This window comes from Grammomys surdaster, unplaced genomic scaffold, assembly GCF_004785775.1.
Source record: "Grammomys surdaster isolate TR1022 unplaced genomic scaffold, NIH_TR_1.0 125742, whole genome shotgun sequence".
In the NCBI taxonomy this organism is placed as follows: Eukaryota; Metazoa; Chordata; class Mammalia; order Rodentia; family Muridae; genus Grammomys; species Grammomys surdaster.
In genome coordinates, this window is record NW_021620574.1 from 1,181,319 (window position 1) to 1,202,398 (window position 21,080).

Here is a 21,080-nt window from a genome sequence, read left to right on the forward strand (position 1 = left end):
GCGCGACCCCGACGCGCCGCACGCGGGAGACCCGAGCCGAGGGGGCGCGCGGCCCGGTTACCGCTCCTCTCAGGCGCTGTCCCTTGGCGCCGGGTTCGCGCGCCTGAGTTACGAGAGACGGGGAATTACGGAGGGGTTGAAGGAGCCGGTCAGGGGCCAAACGGGAAGGAACGGCGGGATGACCGGAGCGCGTACTCGAGTCCGCGTGCGGGAAAGGCGACCTAAAGCGGCCCGGCTAGGAGTGGGCGCCAGCGTGCCCCTAAGTGAAGAGCCGAGCGGGAACTGACGAAAAGAGCCGAAACTTTCCGGAGGTGGCCGAAGATTCCCAATGAAAACCTAGAGCTTTTTGCTCTAGGTCTACAGGCGCGTCCATCTTCTCTAGCCGGGACCAATCCAGCCGCTCACTCCCTTTAACTTTGCTTCGGGACCCACCTTCTGCTCCTAAAGGTTTTTTTCAGAGCCACTGGGCCACCCAGCCTGGTGGGAGAGGTTCAGGAGAGAGGATGTGCGGGCGAACGAGCTCACACTTTCTGCTTCCCTCTACGTGGCTGTGGTTAGGAACGCCTGTTGTCGAATCTTTCTGTTAAATACCTATCTTCGTAATCAGTGCTCGAAATCTCCAGCCTCTCCAGGACCAGGTCATCTCTAGTATTGATGTATCTTTTGAGTTAATGTCTTACCGGTTGGCTGGTCAGGAGAGAGAGGTTAGGAAGGGCGTGTTCAACTCACATTCAAGCCAAGGAACTTACTTTAAACATGAGACTTGTTTTGGCGATTATTTTTAAGATCTGAATAGTGAACTTTGTGGAAGACAATCTTGTCACGATATCAAAAAGTTGACTACGCCTGGTAGAGGCTGAGATTTAGACTAAATCACCACTGAAAATACTAATCACAATCTACTCATCTTCTCGTTCACTTCCTTTGAACTCAAGCAAAGAGGCTTTGAACAGACAGAACCACCTCACTGCGTGGTTTTAGTTGGGCGCTACAGGCAGAGTACAGTTTTTCCACACACTTCTCACTAATGTCCTAGATCATATAACTGACCGTGGTACAGTATGTGTCTGCCACGTCATATATCTTCATCGGATCCTTGTTCTTTTTGCTTTGCAGTGTTTTTAGTTTTGTTTATTGTGACAAGATCTGGCCACGTAGCTCTCTGCTGGCCTCCAACTCTGTGTGTGTGTGATTAGGTGATTAGTCAATCCCTGCAGCCCACCTGACAAAACCCAAACCAGGAGTACAGGCTTACACTTGTAGTCTCACCATTAGGGGGATTATCGGGGGATGGAGCTGGGAAGAATTCCTGAGGCCTACCAGCCAGCCAACCAGCCTACTTTGCACATTCTTGGCCAGTTTTTGTCTCAAAAAGCAAAAACTGAGCCAGGTGTAGCAACCTCACCCTTAATCCCAGCACTCAAGAAGAAACAGGTGGATCCCCGTGGCTTGGAGCCTAAGCTACAAAGTGAGTTCCAGGCTGCAAAGCTACATAGTGATATCCTGTCTTGAATAAGTAAGTAAGAAAATAAATAAATAAATAGATTTTTGGCCTACAGAGAGAGAGAGAGAGAGAGAGAGAGAGAGAGAGAGAGAGAGAGAGACTGACTAGATCATGTGCCTACTTAAGATATTAAATCAAACGTCAGCTGATTAATGAAACTATATACAAATATAAAATAGAAGCAAACCATTCAAATACTTGTTCTCTTTTCTCTCACCTAACCGATGTAAGAACCCAACAGATGGCGGTCATGATCTAGGCATCACTGAAAACAAATAACACCACCACCCCTGGATAAGAGTATCCAGTTATAATGGAAGAGAGTGCCACTAAATAAGTATAATGATACAATGTCTTGAATTAGAGTGCAGAACAATATAGGGACACAAAGAACAGTGACTAGTTTTCTACATTTTCATTGCTACTCATAGAGAAGGAACAGAAAGACATAGCCCTTATCAGTAAGGCTTCTGTTCCTTGTCCACTGACTTCACCATCTAAAGCCGTTCAGAAAATGCATGAAGCTGTTACTGCTGCAAAACAAACACAGGTTCATTAGAGGCCATAGAGTCCCCATTCTTTGAAACTAATCTGCTGGGATTGTGGAGATAGCTCAGTAGGTAAGAGTGCTTATACTTTGTAAGCATGAAGACCTGGGTTCAAATCCCCGGGTTCAAATCCCCAGCTCCCACATAAAAAGCCAGGAATAGCAGAACACGCCTATAGCCCCAAAATTGAGAGTAGAGGAACATCTGAGGTTTTCCTCTGGCCTCCACATGTGTGGAATTCGCGCGCACGCGCGCGCGTGCACACACACACACACATTCACAAATCACTATAATACTGTATTTAGTACGTCTTCATAGATCCTTGGGTAACAGGAGAAAAGTCTCCTCGCAAAATTTCCTTTTTAAAACTCTGTCCTCCAGGGGCTGGAGAGATGGCTCAGTGGTTAAGAGCACTGGCTCCTCTTCCAGAGGTCCTGAGTTCAATTCCCAGCAACCACGTGGTGACTCACAACCATCTGTAATGGGATCCAATGCCCTCTTCCCACTTCTGCCGTGCAGGTGTACATGCAGATGCAGCACCCATACACTTTTAAAAACAAAAAAATTTAAACAGTGGGGGAGGGCTGGAGAGATGTCTCAGAGGTTAAGAGCACTGACTGCTCTTCCAAAGGTCCTACCTGAGTTCAATAACCAGTAACCACATGGGAGATCACAACCATCTGTAATGAGATCTGGTGCCCTCTTCTGGCTTGGGGGCACATACGCAGGCACAACACTGTATACATAATAAATTTTAAAAATAAAAGAATACATAAAAAATAAATTAATTAAAAAGTATCCTCCAGCCGGGCGGTGGTGGCGCACGCCTTTAATCCCAGCACTTGGGAGGCAGAGGCAGGCGGATTTCTGAGTTCGAGGCCAGCCTGGTCTACAGAGTGAGTTCCAGGACTTCTAGGGCTACACAGAGAAACCCTGTCTCTCAAAAAAAAAAAAAAAAAAAAAAAAAAAAAAGTATTCTCCAATGAGTTAGGGTTACCTAAAATATATGTCTTGCTGAGCAGGGCCAATGAGGGACACTGCAATTCATGACTTAGCTCTACTTTTGCCTGACAGTCCTGGTGTCCTGGTGTCCCTAGAGGGACATTCAATACATGTTTCAAAACTGTTAGGGTTAAAATTAATTGGGGGAGGGGCTGGAACGGTGGGTCAGTGGTTAAGTACACTTGCTGCTCTTGTGGAGTACCCTGCTTCAGATCCCAGTACCCCTATGGTAACTCACAACCACTCTTCATGCAGATTTCAGGGGACTCAAAGCCTTCTTCTGACTTCTTCTGCAGGCAACAGGCATGTGGTGCAGATGAAACGTTAATAAACACACACACACAAAGTAAATCTAAATTTTAAAAACAAGTATCAATTTTGTCATTGTTCTTTATACTACATACACACACATTTCCATTGTGTGTTTTACTTCAAAATAAAAGTGACCATTATGGGCCATGAGATAACTACAAAGTGGTTACAATCTATCTATAAATTAAAGAAAAATTGATGTAACATAGACTCGTTACCCACTCTGAAGAAAATACTAACCAAGTTTCTGAGGTTATTAGAGTAACATTAAAGATTGAAAAGGAGAGAGAGAGATGGCTCAGTGATTAAAAGCAGATATTGCTCTTTCAAGGGACTCAAGTTTGAGCCCAGCTCCCGTTTGGGGTCATTTACAACCACCTGTAACTCAAGCTCCTGGGAATTCAACACCTCTGGCCTCTGTAGACATCACACTTATGTATACACACACACACACACACACACACACACACACACACACAATACAGACATGATTGAAAGTAAGGCAAATCTCTTTTTAAAATATTGTGAAAGAAAAAAATCGTCTTAAAAAAAATAACATCCAGGGTCTGGAGAGATGGCTCAGTGGTAAAGAGCACTGGCTGCTCCTCCAGGGGACCCTGGTTCAATTCCCAGCACCCACAGGGCAGCTCACACCTGTCTGTAACTCCAGTTTTAGGGCTTCTGACACCCTCATACAGATATACATGCAGGCAAAAGGCCAATGCACATAAAATAAAAATAAATCATAAAAAAATAACATCTAGCAGGGTGTGACAGTGCACACTTTTAATCCTAGCACTTGGGAGGCAGAGGTAGGTGGATATGAGTTTGAGGCCAGCCTGGTCTACAGAGTGAGTTCCAATCCAGCCAAGGTTACCCTGTCTCAAAACACAAAAACAAAGATAAAGCTAATATCCAAGGTCTCAGGCTATAGCTCAGTGGGGGAACACTTGCCAAATATAAAGCAGAAGGATCGAGAGTTCCTGGGCAGCCTGAGCTATGTAAGAAGACCCTGACTGGAATACACAGGGCCGGGGAGATAGTCTTGTGAGAGCACTTGCCTAGCAAGTGTCAGGCCCTGAGCTTGATTCCCAGCACTGAAGAAAGAAAACAGTAAGTTTCAGGTGAGGATGACTGAAGCTGCCAACTGTAAGAGGCACGGAAAGCCTGTGGTTCTCCCTCACCTGCACTTCGTCTGTGTGCTCATATGTGTGCCCATGCATTTGTATGTGACTCAACGTCTATGCAGGTGCATGTAGAGCTCAGAGGGAAATGATTCACTCCTTCCGCTCCTCTTCTTCCTCCTCCCGCTCCTCTTCTTCTTCCTCCCCTCCTCCTCCCCCACCACCTCCTCTTTCATCTCCTCTTCCTCTACTTCTTCCTCCTCCTCCTCTTCCTTCTCTTCCTCTTCCTCCTCTACTTCTTCCTCTTCTTTTTTAGTGTGTATGGGTGTTTTCCCGGTGTATATGTCTGTGCACCCAGCTCTCTGGTATCTGATGTCCAAGGAGGCCAGGAGACGGTGTCAGATTCCCTGGAACTGGAGTTACAGACATTGTGAGCTGCCATGTGGGTGCTGGGAATTGAACCTGGGTCCTCCAGAAGAGCAGCCAGTGCTCTTAACTACTGAGTCATTTCTCAACTGAGCCTTTTTTTTTTTTTTTTTTAAAAAGTCAGTCTTTCAGTGGCTTGGAACACACTAAGTAAACTAGACTGATGGCCAGTGAGCTCCAGAGACCCATTGGTCCCACCTACCCAGCACTGGAACCAGAGGGTGGACCACAATGCCCAGTGTTTTACTGCGGTCTAGGCATCAAACTCAAGTCTTCTTGCTTGCACGGCACAAGCTTTACCAAGTGAGACTGAAGAGGTCAGCTCAGGAACTCTGGAAAGGTCCTAGAACAGCTCCTCCAGAAGGGAGAGGCTAATTAACAGTCCTACGACCACGGGGTGGGGGGTGGGCAACCGACCTGCGGGTGGGGACACATTCCACAGGATGGACCTTGGCTATCCACAGACAACAGAAAGTCCTGACCACCTCATTCCCTAAAGACCAATCAGTTTTAAAGTCACACTGTCCTGCTAATCATATTGTGCCTAGTTGCTGTTTCTCTATTCTACCCCTAAAAACTGTATAAAAAACTGGCCAAACGGGCTGCCCAAGGGGTGCCCAAACACCACCTCCCCTTCTGGTGCAGGACAGCCCAGATTTTGTTCCAAAATTTGTAGTTTGGAACAACAAATTCCTCTTGTTTTTTTGCACAGATTCCCAGCTCCAAGTGGTTCACTCAGGGGGTCCACGGTAGGCTAAGACTCACCAGAGTCTTACAAGACATCTCTACAGTCTGATATTTCTACCTCAAAATATTACAGTGGCAATCCAAACTGAGTCTCAGAGATTAGTTTCATGGAATATTAAGGGGATAGATAATTATCTAAGAAAACTACTTCACAACCAGATAATTTTAGAAAACATTGAGTTTTCACCAGAGCATTTAATAATATGGTAACATGCCTTGTTCATATCGAGGGGAACAGGCTATTATAGAGTCTCAGCTTTCCCCCCCCGCCAAAAAAAAAAACCATCCCAAGAGGTTTCTGCAGGTTTCAGGTTTCTTTCAACATTTTTTGGGGCAGAGTTGGTTTTTTAGTGACGAGGTCTTACTTCATTAACAGGCCTGAAACTCACTATTTAGACCAGGCTGGCCTGGAACTCATAGAGATCCACCTGCCTCTCCCTCCCAAGTGCTGGGATGAAAGTAATACACTACCACAGCCAGCTCCAACATTTTTTAAATATTTATTTTATTTTATGTGTGTAGGTGTTTTTGCATGCATGTATGTCTGTACCTCACATGCATGCAGTGCCCACAGAGACCAGAAAAGGGTGTTGGATCCCTGGAACTGGAATTATAGAGTTTGTGAACCATCATGTAGGCACTGGGAATTGAACCCAGGTTCTCTGGATTAATTCATGATATTCTATTTAAGGGGCTCAATTAGCTTAGCATTTACCACATTACAGATAATAAAACTGGGATCCAAGCTAGGTGTCCTGGAGCACACCTGTAATTCCAATACTTGGGAGGCCGAGGCAGGATGATTTTAAGTTCAAGAGTAATGTGGCCTATATAGCAATATCCTATGTCAAAAATGAAAAAAAAAAAATAGAGGTAGGTATAGACCTTAACTGCCTAGTGTGCTAGAGGCCCTGGGTTTAATCTCCTACACTGCAAGAAACAAACACCTTCAATTTAACCTTTAGTGAATTTGTCCCTCTGTGAAGGATGAAGCTAACACTGCTTTACTGTGACCTGAGTTTTGATTGTGACATTGCCAATAATTCTGTAATGTAACATCTCAATGGTAAAAGCTAACCTAAAACTTTAGCATGCTCTTTCATGTCTGCATTCTGTCCAGATTTTTTTTCCCCAAGAATTATCCAGGCAAGGCCAGGACCATCACTGAATGTGTTAAAGTGATTGTCTCAAAAGCCTGGAATAGGGGCTGGAGAGACGGATCAGTGGTCCTGAGTTCAATTCCCAACAACCATAGGGTGGCTCACAACCGTCTGTAATGGGATGTGATGCCCTCTTCTGGTGTGGGTCTGAAGATAGCAACAGTGTACTCACATATATACAAAAAAAAATACATCTTTGGAAAAAAAAAAAAAAAGCTGGTGATTTGAGTTGTCTTCCTGGGAGACACAGTGAAAAGGGAGAGCCATCTCCTGAATGTTGGTCTATAACCTCTCTATGTGCACTGCAGCACACACGCACATACACAGATCTACACACATACACCCCATCAGAATAATCATCACACACACACAATGGTAATCATGAATAAGATTCAAAATAAAAATAGCCAACCGGGCTGGAGAGATGGCTCAGCGGTTAAGAGCACTGACTGCTCTTCCAGAGGTCCTGAGTTCAAATCCCAGCAACCACATGGTGGCTCACAACCATCCGTAATGAGATTGGATGCCCTCTTCTGGTGTGTCTGAAGACAGCTACAGTGTACTCACCAATAAAATAAATAAATAAATAAAAAAAAAAAAAAAAAAACTTTAAAAAAAAAAAAAATAGCCAACCATGGTGGAATACACACACAATTTCAGCACCTGGGAGGCTAAGGTGGAAGATTGTAAATTTGAGGCCCATTGGGCTATGTAACAAAGAACACTGCCTGGCTGCTCTAACAACATTTTATAATTTATTAAGCACTGTCAGCAAATCCCCTCCTCTGATTGTTCCATCATCCCCGTGATACAGGCAACATTATCCCCACGCAGGAAATAAGAAAACTGAGTCTCAAACTGACTAAATAATTTATCCAGGATTACAGATTTATTAAGCGGTCTGTCATTTGCTTCGGAAGAAGACAATTCTTGCCCTTAAGGAGTTCGATAAAGTTAAGGAAAGACTTGTAAACATGAGACAGAACAATTACACAGCAACGTGTCAGAAAATGCACCAAGAGACCGGCACAACTTAAACAATAGTCTAAAGGAATTCAGGGGAGAGATCACAGAACGTCTAAGTAATCAGTGAAGGGATAACCCTTAAGCTAGGTCATAAAAGACGTTGGAAGAGTCAGACCAGCAGGCTGAAAAAGAATTGTAGGAAAGAACAGTGACGTCAGCAAACACAGGAACATTGTCAAAGCAGCAAATGTGCTGATGGAGAACTGGAGTCTGAAGGAACTGAAGTGGCCGGATGCTCCCCAGGTGATGGGAGAAAGACAAGTGTGTTCCTACTCTCTGTGCCTGGACTAAGCAGTCACTGCTGTGGGGTCCCAGGAAGGAAAGAAAGACTGGATCTATGATCTGTGCATGGAGGAAAAAGCAGAACAGGTTGTCACCAAGTCCTTCCTTGTTTGCTCCAAGCCCTTGTTTGCTTTTTAGTTTTGTCTGTTTTTTTTTTTTTTTTCTTTTCATAACATGAGGTCCCTGTATAGCCCTGGCTGTCCTGGAACTCACTCTGTAAAACAGGCTGCCCTCAAACTCAGTGATCTGCCTGCCTCTTCCTCCTGAGTGCTGGGATTAAAGGCGTGCGCCACCAAGCTGGACTATTTCTTTCTTTATTTAAATATGTGTGGTGCTTCCCCTAAGTGTATGTGTGTATCATGTGCCTGCAAAGGCCAGAACAGCTTTGCTTCCAACCCCTGCCCCACACACTTACACACTTTTTAAAAAAAAAAGATTTATTTATTTATTTATGTATATGCTTGCATGTGTGTTTGCACACCAGAAAATGTCATTGGATCTCATGGGACCACAGTTATAGATGGTTGTGAGCCACCATGTGGTTGCTGGGAATTGACCTCAGGACCTCCAGAAGAGTAGCCAGTGAGTGCTCTTAACCACTGAGGCATCTCTCCAGCCCCATACACATAAGTTTAGAGCTAGAGAGATAGCTGTCAAAAGTCTATATTGCTTTTGCAGAGAACCCAAATTTGGTTCCCAGTATCTGTGTCAGGTGACTCCAGGTGACCACTTGTAGTTCCAGCTCCAGGGGGTCAACACCTCTTCTGACCTCGTTGAGCACCCCACACTCACGTGCTCATGTTCCCAACACACACACACACACACACACACACACACACACAATCTAAAGAAAGAAAGAAAGGAAGGAAGGAAGGAAGGAAGAAAGAAAGAAAGAAAGAAAGAAAGAAAGAAAGAAAGAAAGAAGGAAAGAAAGATAGAAACGAACTGATTCACAGCCCAGTTTTTCTCGACACAGAAATGGAACCGAAGAGGCCTGGAACTTAAAGGGTTAAAATTGTTCCTGTTCCACCTTCCCACACAAGACAGTGCTTTTATTCTGAAGAAGCTTCAAGTACGGTTTAAACTGCTGAAGTCCAAAGTCCTTGCTTAGAGTTATCAACTTTTACAAATAAACGGAGGGACAGATAAGTTTGAATGCACAGTGAGACAAAGGAAGAGACTGGGATGGGGGAGGGGTGGGGGTGGGGGAGGGGAGAGGGAGGGGTGGGGGAGGGAGACAAAGGGGAAAAAAAATAAATGACATCTCATTCAGCCAGGACACCATGTAAAAAAGTTTTAAGACTCACTTTAGCAAAAGCAAAACTAAACTAAACCCAACCATCAAAAGAGCTGAATGCGGTTCCGTCCCTGTGGTGGCTGGCCTAAGAATCTCAGAAGATAACCGGTGCCTGAAGCTAAGCGGAAACCAGGTCAGGGTGCACCGGAGGCGGTCAGAGGACAGCTCTCAGGGGGTTGTTCTCCGCCTGTCACCTTGGGGGACCTAGGGATTCAACTCAGGCCAGCAAGCTGCACACGTGGGCCTTGAAACACGGAGCCTAAGAGAAATGAACCGGACAGATCTCCCCTGAGAATTACAGGGTGCCGAAGACCCGCCCTGAACCTGGAACCTACCTTTAACAACACTCGTTTGGCTTCACAATTGCTCCATCCTTTTCACAAAAAAAAGAAAGAAAGAGAGAGAGAGAGAGAGAGAGAGAGAGAGAGAGAGAGAGAGAGAGAGAGAGGGAGCAAGAAGAAAAAAGAAAGAAAGAGAAAAAAGGAGGGGGTGGCGGGCGGGGATCAAACTCTGGAAATTATCTTCCTTAGAAAGGGGCAACTTCCAGACTTTTTAAAAGCACAGGCGGAAGTGGGCATGGAGAGATGGCTTAGCAGTTCAGAGCACTGACTGTTTTCGAGGGGACCCGGATTCAATTTCGGGACCCACGCGGCAGCTCAAAACTGTATGTAACACCACTTCCAAGGGGTCCAATGACCTTTTCTTTCTTTCTTTCTTTCTTTCTTTCTTTCTTTCTTTCTTTCTTTCTTTCTTTTTTTTTTTTTTTTGTTTTTCGAGACAGGGTTTCTCTGTGTAGCCCGGGCTGTCCTGGAACTCACTCTATAGACCAGGCTGGCCTCGAACTCAGAAATCTGCCTGCCTCTGCCTCCCAAGTGCTGGGATTAAAGGCGTGCGCCACCACCGCCGGCCCAATGCCCTTTTCTAGCCTCTGAGGGTACTGTTCATATATGCTACACGGACATAGTACAGGCAAACCACTCAGACACATTAAAACAAAAATAAATATCAACAAATTAAAATGTTTATCTTAAAAAAAAAGTGAAGGAGTGGTAAGTGCCATGTTTTGCCCTTTGACAAAATGTAGTCTAGCTAAGGCAAAATAAATAAATAGATAAATAAATAAATAAAACTATAATCTTCAGCTAGCGCTTTTTTTTAGATGTATTTATTTATTTATTGCTTGTTTAATGTATGAGTGTTTATCTGCATGTACACCTGCATGCCAGAAGAGGGCATCAGATCCCATTACAGATGGTAGTGGGCCACCATGTGGTTGGTGGGAATTGAACTCAGGACCTCTGGAAGAGCAGTCAGTGCTCTTAACCGCTGAGCCATCTCTCTACCCTCAACTAGTTTCTTAGGGCCACCCAGCATAAAAGAAGAAAATAAAATGGGGCTGGAAAGATGGCTCAGCGGTTAAGAGCACTGGCTGCTCTTCCAAAGGATCAGGGTTTGTTCCCATCATCCACTGAGTAGCTCCTAACCATTTTGCAACTCCAGCCCCAGGGGATTCCCTGCCCTCTTGCCTCTTCTCGCGCTGTCTTCATAAGCTATGCAGACAAACAAGGCAGCAAAATACCTATTCAATTCACGTAAAACAAAAATAAAAGTTAAAAAAAAAAAAAAAAAAAAAGAAAACCACGACAGAATAGCTGCAAACACAGCTTTAACAAGCGGTACCTGGAGAGGGGGCGGGCGGCTTAATCGGCCAGGCTCACTTAGCACACCTGGGTTTGTGTCTCCGCACCATGTGGCTCAAGCGGGGAGGTGCAAGTCTGTAATCTCCGCTTCTGGGAGGTGGAGATAGCAATTCAAAGCCTTTCTCAGCTACATACCTGAGATCCTGTCTCAAAACAAACAAACAAACAAACAAACAAGCTAGAAGCTCAAAGAATAACAGGCATACAAACCAAAAACAAAGGAGGAAAGAGAGAGGAGAAGAAAGAAAAGAAAAAAAGAAGGAACACTAATAAATTCTGTGGCTGCTCAATTTCAAGGATGATATATTGTCCAGACCTTGAGAACTTAATAGCCCCCACGGTAGCCTGTTCTGTCTGAATACGCTGCGAATTGCATTAGTTCTGGGCACCACAATTTAAGAGCAATATTGACAAGAGCTGTAAAAATGTTCATGCCCTTTGACCTAATAATCTCACCCATGGGAATTTATTCTAAGGGGATAACTCAAGACAATAGATGAATTTGAGATTGTATCATCGATGCATCATACTTTACTATATAGACATACCTACATGTATAGGTATAAAATACAGGTTTCTTCAAAAGGGATGTTTGAATAGCTTTAAGATGTGAATTATTTAAATATAAAGGAAATACAATGGTGTGTGCAATAACACTGATGAACCCGAGAAATCACGCTACACAAAAGAAGTCCACCACACACAAAGGACAACATAAGGTCTGATTCCATTTATATAAAACTATCCATGATAGAGCTAGGAGTGACAGCTGTGACTATGATCCTGGCACTTGGGAAACTGAGGCAGAATGATTGGCAGCCAGAGTGTTTGAGGGCAGCCTGAGCTACATAAGTTGCATGCCAGCCTGAGCTATAGTGTAAGAGCCTGTCTCAAAAGACAAAACGGATAAATCTGCCATGGTAGAGCCCGTCTGACATAGCAACACTTGAGAAGCTCAGATGTTTAAAGTCTTAGTCAGACTGGGATTCATGAGACTCTGTCTGGGAAAAAAAAAAAAAGAATAAAATAAACCCCAGAAGGTGGACAAGCATCAGAACTAATGACAGAGATAGAGGAGGGGGAGGACCTAGGGAAAATAAGTTAGTTAATTAATTAACGAGAACATCAGAGTTAGCAAGTCTACAGAAGCAGAGCCCAGAGAACAGAGTGGTTGCCAGTGGCTACTAGGAGAGAGTAAGGGAAAGTGACTGCCAGGGAGTGTGGGGTATTTGGGGGTGTGTATGAAAACACTGTAGCATTAAAGAGTCCAGATAGTTATACTTGTAAATAGAATAGACTGGACACCCTTACACTGTAAACTTTTTTTTTTTAGACAGGTTCTCTTAATGTAACCCTGGCTGTCCTAGAATTCTTTATGTAGACCAGGCTGGCCTCCTTGAACTCACACAGAGATTAATCTACTACTACCTCCCAAGCGCTGGGGTTAACACTGTATACTTTAAAAGGAAGAATTTAGCTGGGCAGTTCTATCTGCCTGTAGGCAGAACTCCAGAAGTAGAGCCAGGAAGATCGGGAACCAGGAAGATTGGTAGCTCAGGATCAGTCTCAGCCACAGAGAACTCAAGGCCAGCCTGGGTCACACGACCTCATGTCATAAAATAACACAGAATAAAATGGATGGATTTGCTAGGCATGGTGATATATGCCTGTAATCCCTGGGCAGAAGGAACGGGAAGATGATGAGTTTGAGGCCAGACTGGGCTGTAAGAATAAAGCCCTGTCTCAACAAAAGAAAATGAAACTCAGAAGGATATATCTGACAACATTCCGACGAGTTGCTCTTCCTTCTAGGGCGGTGCTTCTCAGCCTTCCTAGCACGGTGACCCTTAACACAGTTCCTCATGCTGTGGTGACCCCCAACCATAAAATTGTTTTTGTTGCTACCTCATAACTTAATATTGCTACTATTATCAATTGTATAGTAAATATCTGTTTCCTGATGGTCTTAGGGGACCCTTGTAAAAGGGTCATTTGATCCCCAAAAGGGATGTTACTCACAGTTTGAGAACCACTGTTTTAGGGGACTATGCTGTCCATCAAACCATAGGCCTTGGGGATGCTTAACAAGTACTCTACCACTAAGCTACACTCTCAACCTCTCTCTCTCTCTCTCTCTCTCTCTCTCTCTCCTTTTAAATTGTTTTGTAGGGTTAGCACAATGACTTAGCGAACAAAAACATCATTTGCACAAACCCAATGGCCTGAGTTCAACTCCCAGATCCCAATGTGGAAGAAAACTGAGTTGAGTCAAGCAGGCTGCCCACTGACCTAGAGACGCTCCGTGACACACTCACAGAGGTGCACACACAATGAGAGGAAGAAGAATACATTTAATTAAAATTTTTAACTTAGCCGGGCAGTGGTGGCGCACGCCTTTAATCCCAGCACTTGGGAGGCAGAGGCAGGCGGATTTCTGAGTTCGAGGCCAGCCTGGTCTACAGAGTGAGTTCCAGGACAGCCAGGACTATACAGAGAAACCCTGTCTTGAAAAAAACAAACAAACAAAAAAATTAACTTAATTTTTTTTTCTTAGCCACGTATGGTGAGTCCTGCCTATAATCCCAGCACTGGGGAGCAAAGTCAGGAAGAGTTGAATATCTATGCAACTTACAAGACCCCAACTCAAAAAATAAAATGGTTTATTATTTAGAGACAGGGTCTCACTGCATAGCCTTGGCCTGGCATTCCCTAAGTAGACCAGGCTGGCTTGGAACTCACAGACATCTTCCTGCCTCATCCTCTCTAGTGCTGGAATTAGAGGCTTTCATCACTATGCCCTGTGGATTTCTTTTCTTACCAAATTAATGTTCACGAGAGGGCAGGCAGAAGGTGACAAACCAGATTGCTTGACATAAACCTCAAGTGAGAAGAACCACAGGATGCAACGTTCACTGTTATCGTAAAGGTCACCAAAGTCTCACTTCTTCACATTACAAGGAAGAAAACAAGGCAGTGGTGGTCAAGACCCATCTGGTCACCTTCCCGGCCAGCAGGGAAGGCAGAAGGAGCCGAGCCTGGTGACTGGACACCTGGGATCTCCCAGCTTAAGAGAATTGTGAGAGGCATAGCAAGTTTGAGGTCACCCAGGGAGACATGAGACCCAGCCTGAGGAGGCGGGGGAGAGGCCACCAACTCTCGTCTTATTTCCCTCTTGTGTCTACTACACTGTTGTACGTTTTCAGAAATGTCTTATTTAATATGGAAAAGGGAAAACGGAAGTGAAGGACAGGTTCCCCTCAAGAAAGAGATGTTGTTTTTGTTTGTTGTACTGAGAGGTGGTGAGTCTAAAAGGAATCATAGCTAAGAAAAGTTTAGCCCTCCTCCCCCCCCAAAAAAAAATACTGACTTCTTTTCTTCCTTTTCAGGACTGGGGACTAAATTAGGGCCTCAAAAAACACTCTTAAAAGAGAGGCATGGTGGCTTGTGCCTGATTCCAGCACTTGAGAATAGTGAGTTCTAGGCCATCTTGATCTAAGTATGTCTGAAGATATACAGGGAGGGAGACTTCTCAGCCTGATCCCAGCTTTTAGCATTCTGTCTATACCCCACCCCCACAGTTACCTGGCAACAGCCAGGTAGGCCTGGCCCACTATAAAAGGGGCTGCTTGCCCCCTCCTCTCTTTTGCCTCCAGCTTCTCTCTGTCCCCTTGCCATTTCCCCCTTCCCTTCTCCCTCTCTCCACATGTTCATGGCCCCTTCGTCTCTACTCTGTCTCTGCCTCTACTACCCTCTTAACTCCCCTCCTCATGCCCTGAATAAACTCTATTCTATAATATACCATCGTGTGGCTGGTCCCTCAGGGGGAAGAGATGCCTCAGCATGGGCCCGCTGAAACATCCCCTTCCCCCATACCTCTCCACATACCCACAGGACATATCCTATATCTCTTTATCTTTTTATAAACACATCACCAGCTCCACAAAATCATTAAATAACTCCACCGAGCTTGCTGGTCCAAGCCTGTAACACACCTTTTTGAGAAACCGATGCAGGAGGATCAGAATTTCAAATTGTGTCTGGGCTATAGAGTGAGTCTAGGACAACCAGGCAATTTAGCAAGACCTTGTCTCGAAATAAAAGGTAAGGAAGGGCTGACTATATCTTGTTGGAGATGGGTTCTAATGCTTTGATTCAAGAGGGAATCTGCGAGTCCAGATGCTGAAGATTCTTGTCCCCAGTTGGTTTTTGATTGATCAATAGAAATGTCAATGGCCAATGGCTGGGCATGGGCAGGACACTTAGAGTTGTTTGGGTAGGATGCAGAGAAGAAGAGGGAATCGCCATGACTTGGGGGGGTGGTGGTAGAGGGATGGGCTGCAGGAGTGGCAGGAGATAAAGCCAACCAGCCATGGGAGAATTTGAATGGGTGGGCACTGGCCACTTCCCCACTTAGGCCTGGGGTAACAGGGGAAGGTTTAGGAGTGCTCAGCTTTTGAGGTAGCCAAGGCTTTTAAAAATAAGCTAATGTGGGTGTGTCTTTCATTTGCAGATCCAAAGATAGTTCCTGGGTGGGTTACACACCTGTGATCCACTGGAAGCCAGAGTGGTGTAGCAAAACTCATGGCAATAATATCCAGTTCTGAGATAAACTCTGGCCTAACACCCAAGAGGCTCTGGATTCAACTCACAGTTCAGTTTCCAGACCACACACGCGCGCGCGCGCACACACACACACACACACACCCCACACACACACATCCCAAAGTGGGAAAAGAGAAGGGATCTCCAACTCAAGCAAAAGTGAAAATGGTCACACAGGAAGTAAGCAATTCTTTAGATCCTGTAATATGTGATATTGGGCCTGGAACTCTCCCAATTCCCTTCCAATACACAGTCTATGAACTTTTGATTTGTAAATTCAGACAGTGGTGCATAAGTTTACATCCCTGTACCCAGGATGCAAAGGCCAGCCTAGTCTGCACAGTGAGTTCCAGGACAGCCATGGCTATGAAGAGACCCTGCCTCAAAAATAAATAAATAAATAAATAAATGTATGTATGTATGTATGTATGTATGTATGTGTGTGTGCTTGTTGCCCAAGGAGACCAGAAGTGGGTGATGGATCCCCTGGAACCAGAGCCAAGGACAGTTACTAGCTCCCATGCTGCCATGTGAATACAGGGAAGAGAACCAGATCCTCTGTAAGAACAGCCAGTGCTCTTAACCACTAAGCCATCTCTCCCCTCCCAGAAAAAAACCCAAAAAACCAGATTCTGTCTTTTTTTTTTTTTTTGGTTTTTCGAGACAGGGTTTCTCTGTGTAGCCCTGGCTGTCCTGGAACTCACTCTGTAGACTGTCCAGCTAAAAACCAGATTCTTGCTGGGCAGTGGTGGCGCACGCCTTTAATCCTAGCACTTGGGAGGCAGAGGCAGATGGATTTCTGAGTTCTAGGACAGCCAGGGCTACACAGAGAAACCCTGAAGAAAAAAACCAAAAACAACAACAACAACAACAAAAAAAAAAAAAAAAAAAAAAAAACAGATTCTTTATAGGGCTGGTGGGACAGCTGCTGCCAAGCCTGAAGTCCCAGGACCCCCATGGAGGAAGGTAGAGCTGACCCCTTCAAGTTGTTTGTTGCCTGCACACAAACTAAAAATTTCAAGATAAAAATCAGGGAGAGGGGTACTTGGTTTGTTAGTGGGGTTTTTGTTTTTGTTTGTTTGTTTGTTTGTTTGTTTGTTTTTGAGACAGGGATTCTCTGTGTAGTCCTGGCTGTCCTAGAACTCCTTCTGTAGACCAGTCTGGCCTTGAACTCAGAGATCTACCTGCCTCTGCTTCAAAATCATGAGTCACCACTACCCAGTGAAGGTGGTTTTTTTGTTTTGTTTGTTTGCTTTTTAAATGTGCAAATACTAAAAGAAATTGTCTACAATTGTTGTTGCTGCTTGCTTTTTGACAGGTTCTCCCATCTGGCCCAAAGTGATGTCTCTACCTCAGCATCTCAGCTGTTGTGAAGTGCCTCATACCACCAGCCCTGACAACCTTGGGAAGATGCTGAAGTTTGGCTAGAATAAACCGACAATAGATGTATTTGCAGGAGGAATATACACACACATATGAACATGGATGAGGAGAACCATAGGCAAATGGTTACCACATCACCCAGTGAGGTCCAGATGCTCATATGCCCTTCTTCATGGGAGGAGGGGACAAATGGAGATGTGACAGTTCCAAGAGCAGGACATGATTCTAGGTGAATCAGTGGGCCCAGAACTCAAACAATAGCAGACTATTCTTTGGGGAAACTGAATGATCTTAGAACACTGATTAAAAAAAAAAAAATTCAGAAGCAGTGTGTTGCCGGGCAGTGGTGGCACACGCCTTTAATCCCAGCACTTGGGAGGCAGAGGCAGGTGGATTTCTAAGTTTGAGGCCAGCCTGGTCTACAGTGTGAGTTCCAGGACAGCCAGGGCTACACAGAGAAACCCTGCCTTGAAAAAAACAAAAAAACAAAAACAAAACAAAAAAACAAAAAGAAGCAATGTGTTCTTTTATCTTCTCCTTGCAGGCGGGACTTATTTAACGAAAACACGAGAAAGGGCACAATCTCGTGCTGTGGTTGGTTTCGATATTAACTTGTCACAAATTAGAGCATGCCACCTGAGTATGGTGTCTCACCTGAAGTGTCCTGATTGCCCTTGATTGGTGTAGGAAAGCCCTGGTGTGGGCCTGCTCCTTCTTCTGGTAGCGGCCTAAAGAGAAGGGCGTCGTGGCAGAAGGGAGGTCACCTCTGCTTGGCCTCCCTCTCCATGCTGAGTTAGTAGTTTGCCCGTCCTGCTGCAGATGGGGATCACTGCAGACAGCAGACCTATGTTCCAAAGCTTTCACTGTGGAATAAGGACCAGCATCTCTCCAGGAACTTACTTTGCTCTTCCTGCCAGACTGGGAAGGCTGAAGCATCCTGTCTTGTGGATTAAGCAACTGTGGGTTGTTGCCCCCCAGTAAAAGACGGCTATTCTGAGACTACAACTATTGTGGTACCCAGCCTCAAGGACCAAGTAAGTACCGATTGATTCTCAGTGTCTCAGGGGTATTTTGGCCATCACTATTTTAAAGACACAAACACACATACACAGGCACACGTGCATACACACACACCTGCACACACCACACACACACACACACACACACACACACAGAGACAGAGAGAGAGAGAGAGAGAGAGAGAGAGAGAAAATCTGAGGCTAGGGCTAGCCTGGGCTAAATAATGAGTTTCAAGCGAGCCTGGATTATAGTATAAGTAAGACCTTGTCAAAAACAAAGCAAATCAAAACAAACAAACAAAAAACAACAAACAAAACAAAACCCCTTCAGTCTGAGGAGGTCAGTATCACTGAGCTCAGCTCACTTGGTCCTGGAGTCAGTCTCTCTCTCTCTCTCTCTCTCTCTCTCTCTCTCTCTCTCTCTCATACATGCTAAGCAAGTGCTGTCAGGACATATCTCCAGCTTAAAACATGGTATACACTACTCAGCGTTAACATCCAGGAGAAAAGAAGATGGAAGAATACCAGCAAATAATGGTATGTAATTTTAACAGGTTTCTGGTTTTTAGCTTTCCTCGGCAAAGTGAGACATCCTGGTCTCCTTTTCCATGTCTAGCTAGAATTAAATAAGGCTTCCTTGAACTACACAGACTGCTATTTCCCCCGGGGTTCCCCCAGCTTGCCTTAAAGACACATGGGATATAAAAATCATGAATCTTCCCATGAGGTCTGCCTCCCTGTCATTTCCTGTTGCCGTGATAAAAGACCCTGACAAAAACAGCTTAAGAGAAAAGGATTCATCCTGACTTACAGGTCAAGCACAGTCCATCATTGTCTGGGCAGTCAAGGCAAGACCTCCAGGGCACTGGTCACATGATCAGGAGCAGAGAGCCCTGAATGAATGCATGCCAGTGTGCCAGTGTTTCTCCTCTCATTCAGTCCTGGTCCAGTCCATGAAGGTGGTGGTGCCTGCAGTCAAGGTGGATTTCCTACCCCAGTTTATTAGCCTAGTTAAGAAAAGCCCTCACAGACCTATCCATTGGCCAGCCTGATCTTTCTTCCCCTCTCTCTCTCTCTCTCCTCCTCCTCTTCTTCCTCTTCCTCCTCCTCCTCTTCCTTCTTCTCTCTCTCCTCCTCCTCCCCTTCTTCCTCTTCCTCCTCCTCCTCCTCTTCTTTCTTCTTCTTCTTCTTCTTCTTCTTCTTCTTCTTCTTCTTCTTCTTCTTCTTCTTCTCTCTCTCTCTCTCTCTCTCTCTCTCTCTCTCTCTCTCTCTCTGCCTTTATTTCTTAAGTATAAGACCAGAAACTTTGACATTTAACCCCCTGTCTCACCTGCTGAAATCCTCTTGCCATGGAACAGCATATGAAATATCAGAATCTTCATGTTTTCCTGCAGCCTCCTAACTCAGTGCTGTAGACAATTACAGGAGTTAAATGACATCTTCATACATCAGTACCCTGGGGTAGGATTTCGTGGTGTAGTCTTTGAAAGGTACTTTATTGATTTTATAATACTCCTTTTAGGGCTGGAGAGATGGCTCAGTGGTTAAGAGCACCGACTGCTCTTCCAGAGGTCCTGAGTTCAATTCCCACCAACCACATGGTGGCTCACAACCATCTGAAATAGGGATCTGGTGCCCTCTTCTGGTATGTCTGAAGACAGCAACAGTGTACTCACATACATGAGATAAATAAATAAATCTTTTTTTTTTAGAAAAATAAATAAATAATTCTCCTTTTACTCTGCGGTCTTGAGAAAGTACAATCAAGGAGACAGTAGCCAAGAACTTAGAGATTCAACACATGAATGTATTTTCTACCGCATGCTTTCTCGTCCCTTTAAAGTTTTTCCTTGCCTCTACTGCGAGCAGTGTCTTTAAGACTGTCGGGTCCTGGGTTTTGAGAATGGTGCTGACAAGATTGAGCCCATCCTTGAGGGATTGCTTTTCACCTCCAGGATGCTCTGGGCTTCTTGGGCTGACTCAAGACTTCATACGCAGCCTGGATCTCCAGGAAGTGCCGCTGGGCCTCCTCTGTCCGGTGCCGGTTGTGGTCTGGATGCCAGACCTTCACCAGGTCCCGGTAACTCTGATGTATTTCTTCACTGGTTGCTCCTTCAGGAACTCCCAGAACCTCGGTGGAACAGAACTCACAAATTAGTATCTCATAAGTGCTCGGGGTCCAGGGTCTGGAGTCCGAGGTCCGAGGTCCGGGGTCCGGGGTCAGAGCCTCTCCCTGCTTCCTGCTAAATCAAGCTGTTAGTATTGGAATGGCCCAGAGCCTCAGTCAGAACTTGACTTATTGGCCAAGGGTATATTTCAGTAGTAGGGCATGTCACTGACTGGAGTAAGGTCCTGGGTTTGATCCACAACAGTGAGAGAAGTACAAAAAAACCCAAACAAACAAAAACATGTCCCCCCAAAAAAACACCCCTTAGAGTATCATGTCAGGCCCAGGAGTCCTTTACTAGCAGCTGCAATTTCCAGCCTAGAGCTTCACCTCCTAGACAAGATCTACTCCCCATGAGAGAAATAAGTGTATGTACACCCACCAAAAACCCGAGAAGATGCTTACAGGAACTTCATCCAAAAAAGACCTAAGCTAGAAATGACCTAAATATTAAAAATAGAGTGAATAAAATAAGTTGCAGGCAGGGTCTAATACAGCAAGGAACGCAGACTGTTTCAAATGCCATGTTAAATGTGAATAAGTCTTTTTTTTAAGATTTATTTATTTATTTATTTATTTATTTATTTTATGTATTCACCACTGCTCTCTTCAGACACACCAGAAGGGGGCATCGGATCCCATTACGGATGGTTGTGAGCCACCATGTGGTTGGTGGGAATTGAACCCAGGACCTCTGGAAGAGCAGTCAGTGCTCTTAACCACTGAACCATCTCTCTAGCCCATGACTAAGTCTTTTTTTTTTTTTTTTTTTGGTTTGGTT

General features: G+C 44.9%; 2 protein-coding genes across 2 annotated transcripts in view; both read right to left on the reverse strand.

The window, feature by feature from the left end:
• Spats2 (spermatogenesis associated serine rich 2) overlaps window positions 1-530 on the reverse strand; it is a 73,373-nt gene extending 72,843 nt beyond the window's left edge. The window contains exon 1 of the mRNA XM_028788317.1: window positions 433-530. The gene's annotated coding sequence lies outside the window, so the exon portion shown is untranslated. The remainder of the gene's footprint in view (window positions 1-432) is intronic.
• Window positions 531-19,918: 19,388 nt separating this feature from the next.
• The window catches only part of Dnajc22 (DnaJ heat shock protein family (Hsp40) member C22), a 4,844-nt gene continuing 3,682 nt past the window's right edge, over window positions 19,919-21,080 (reverse strand). The window contains exon 3 of the mRNA XM_028788298.1: window positions 19,919-20,263. Within this exon, the coding sequence (XP_028644131.1) occupies window positions 20,078-20,263 (186 nt within the window). The 3' untranslated portion in view covers window positions 19,919-20,077. The remainder of the gene's footprint in view (window positions 20,264-21,080) is intronic.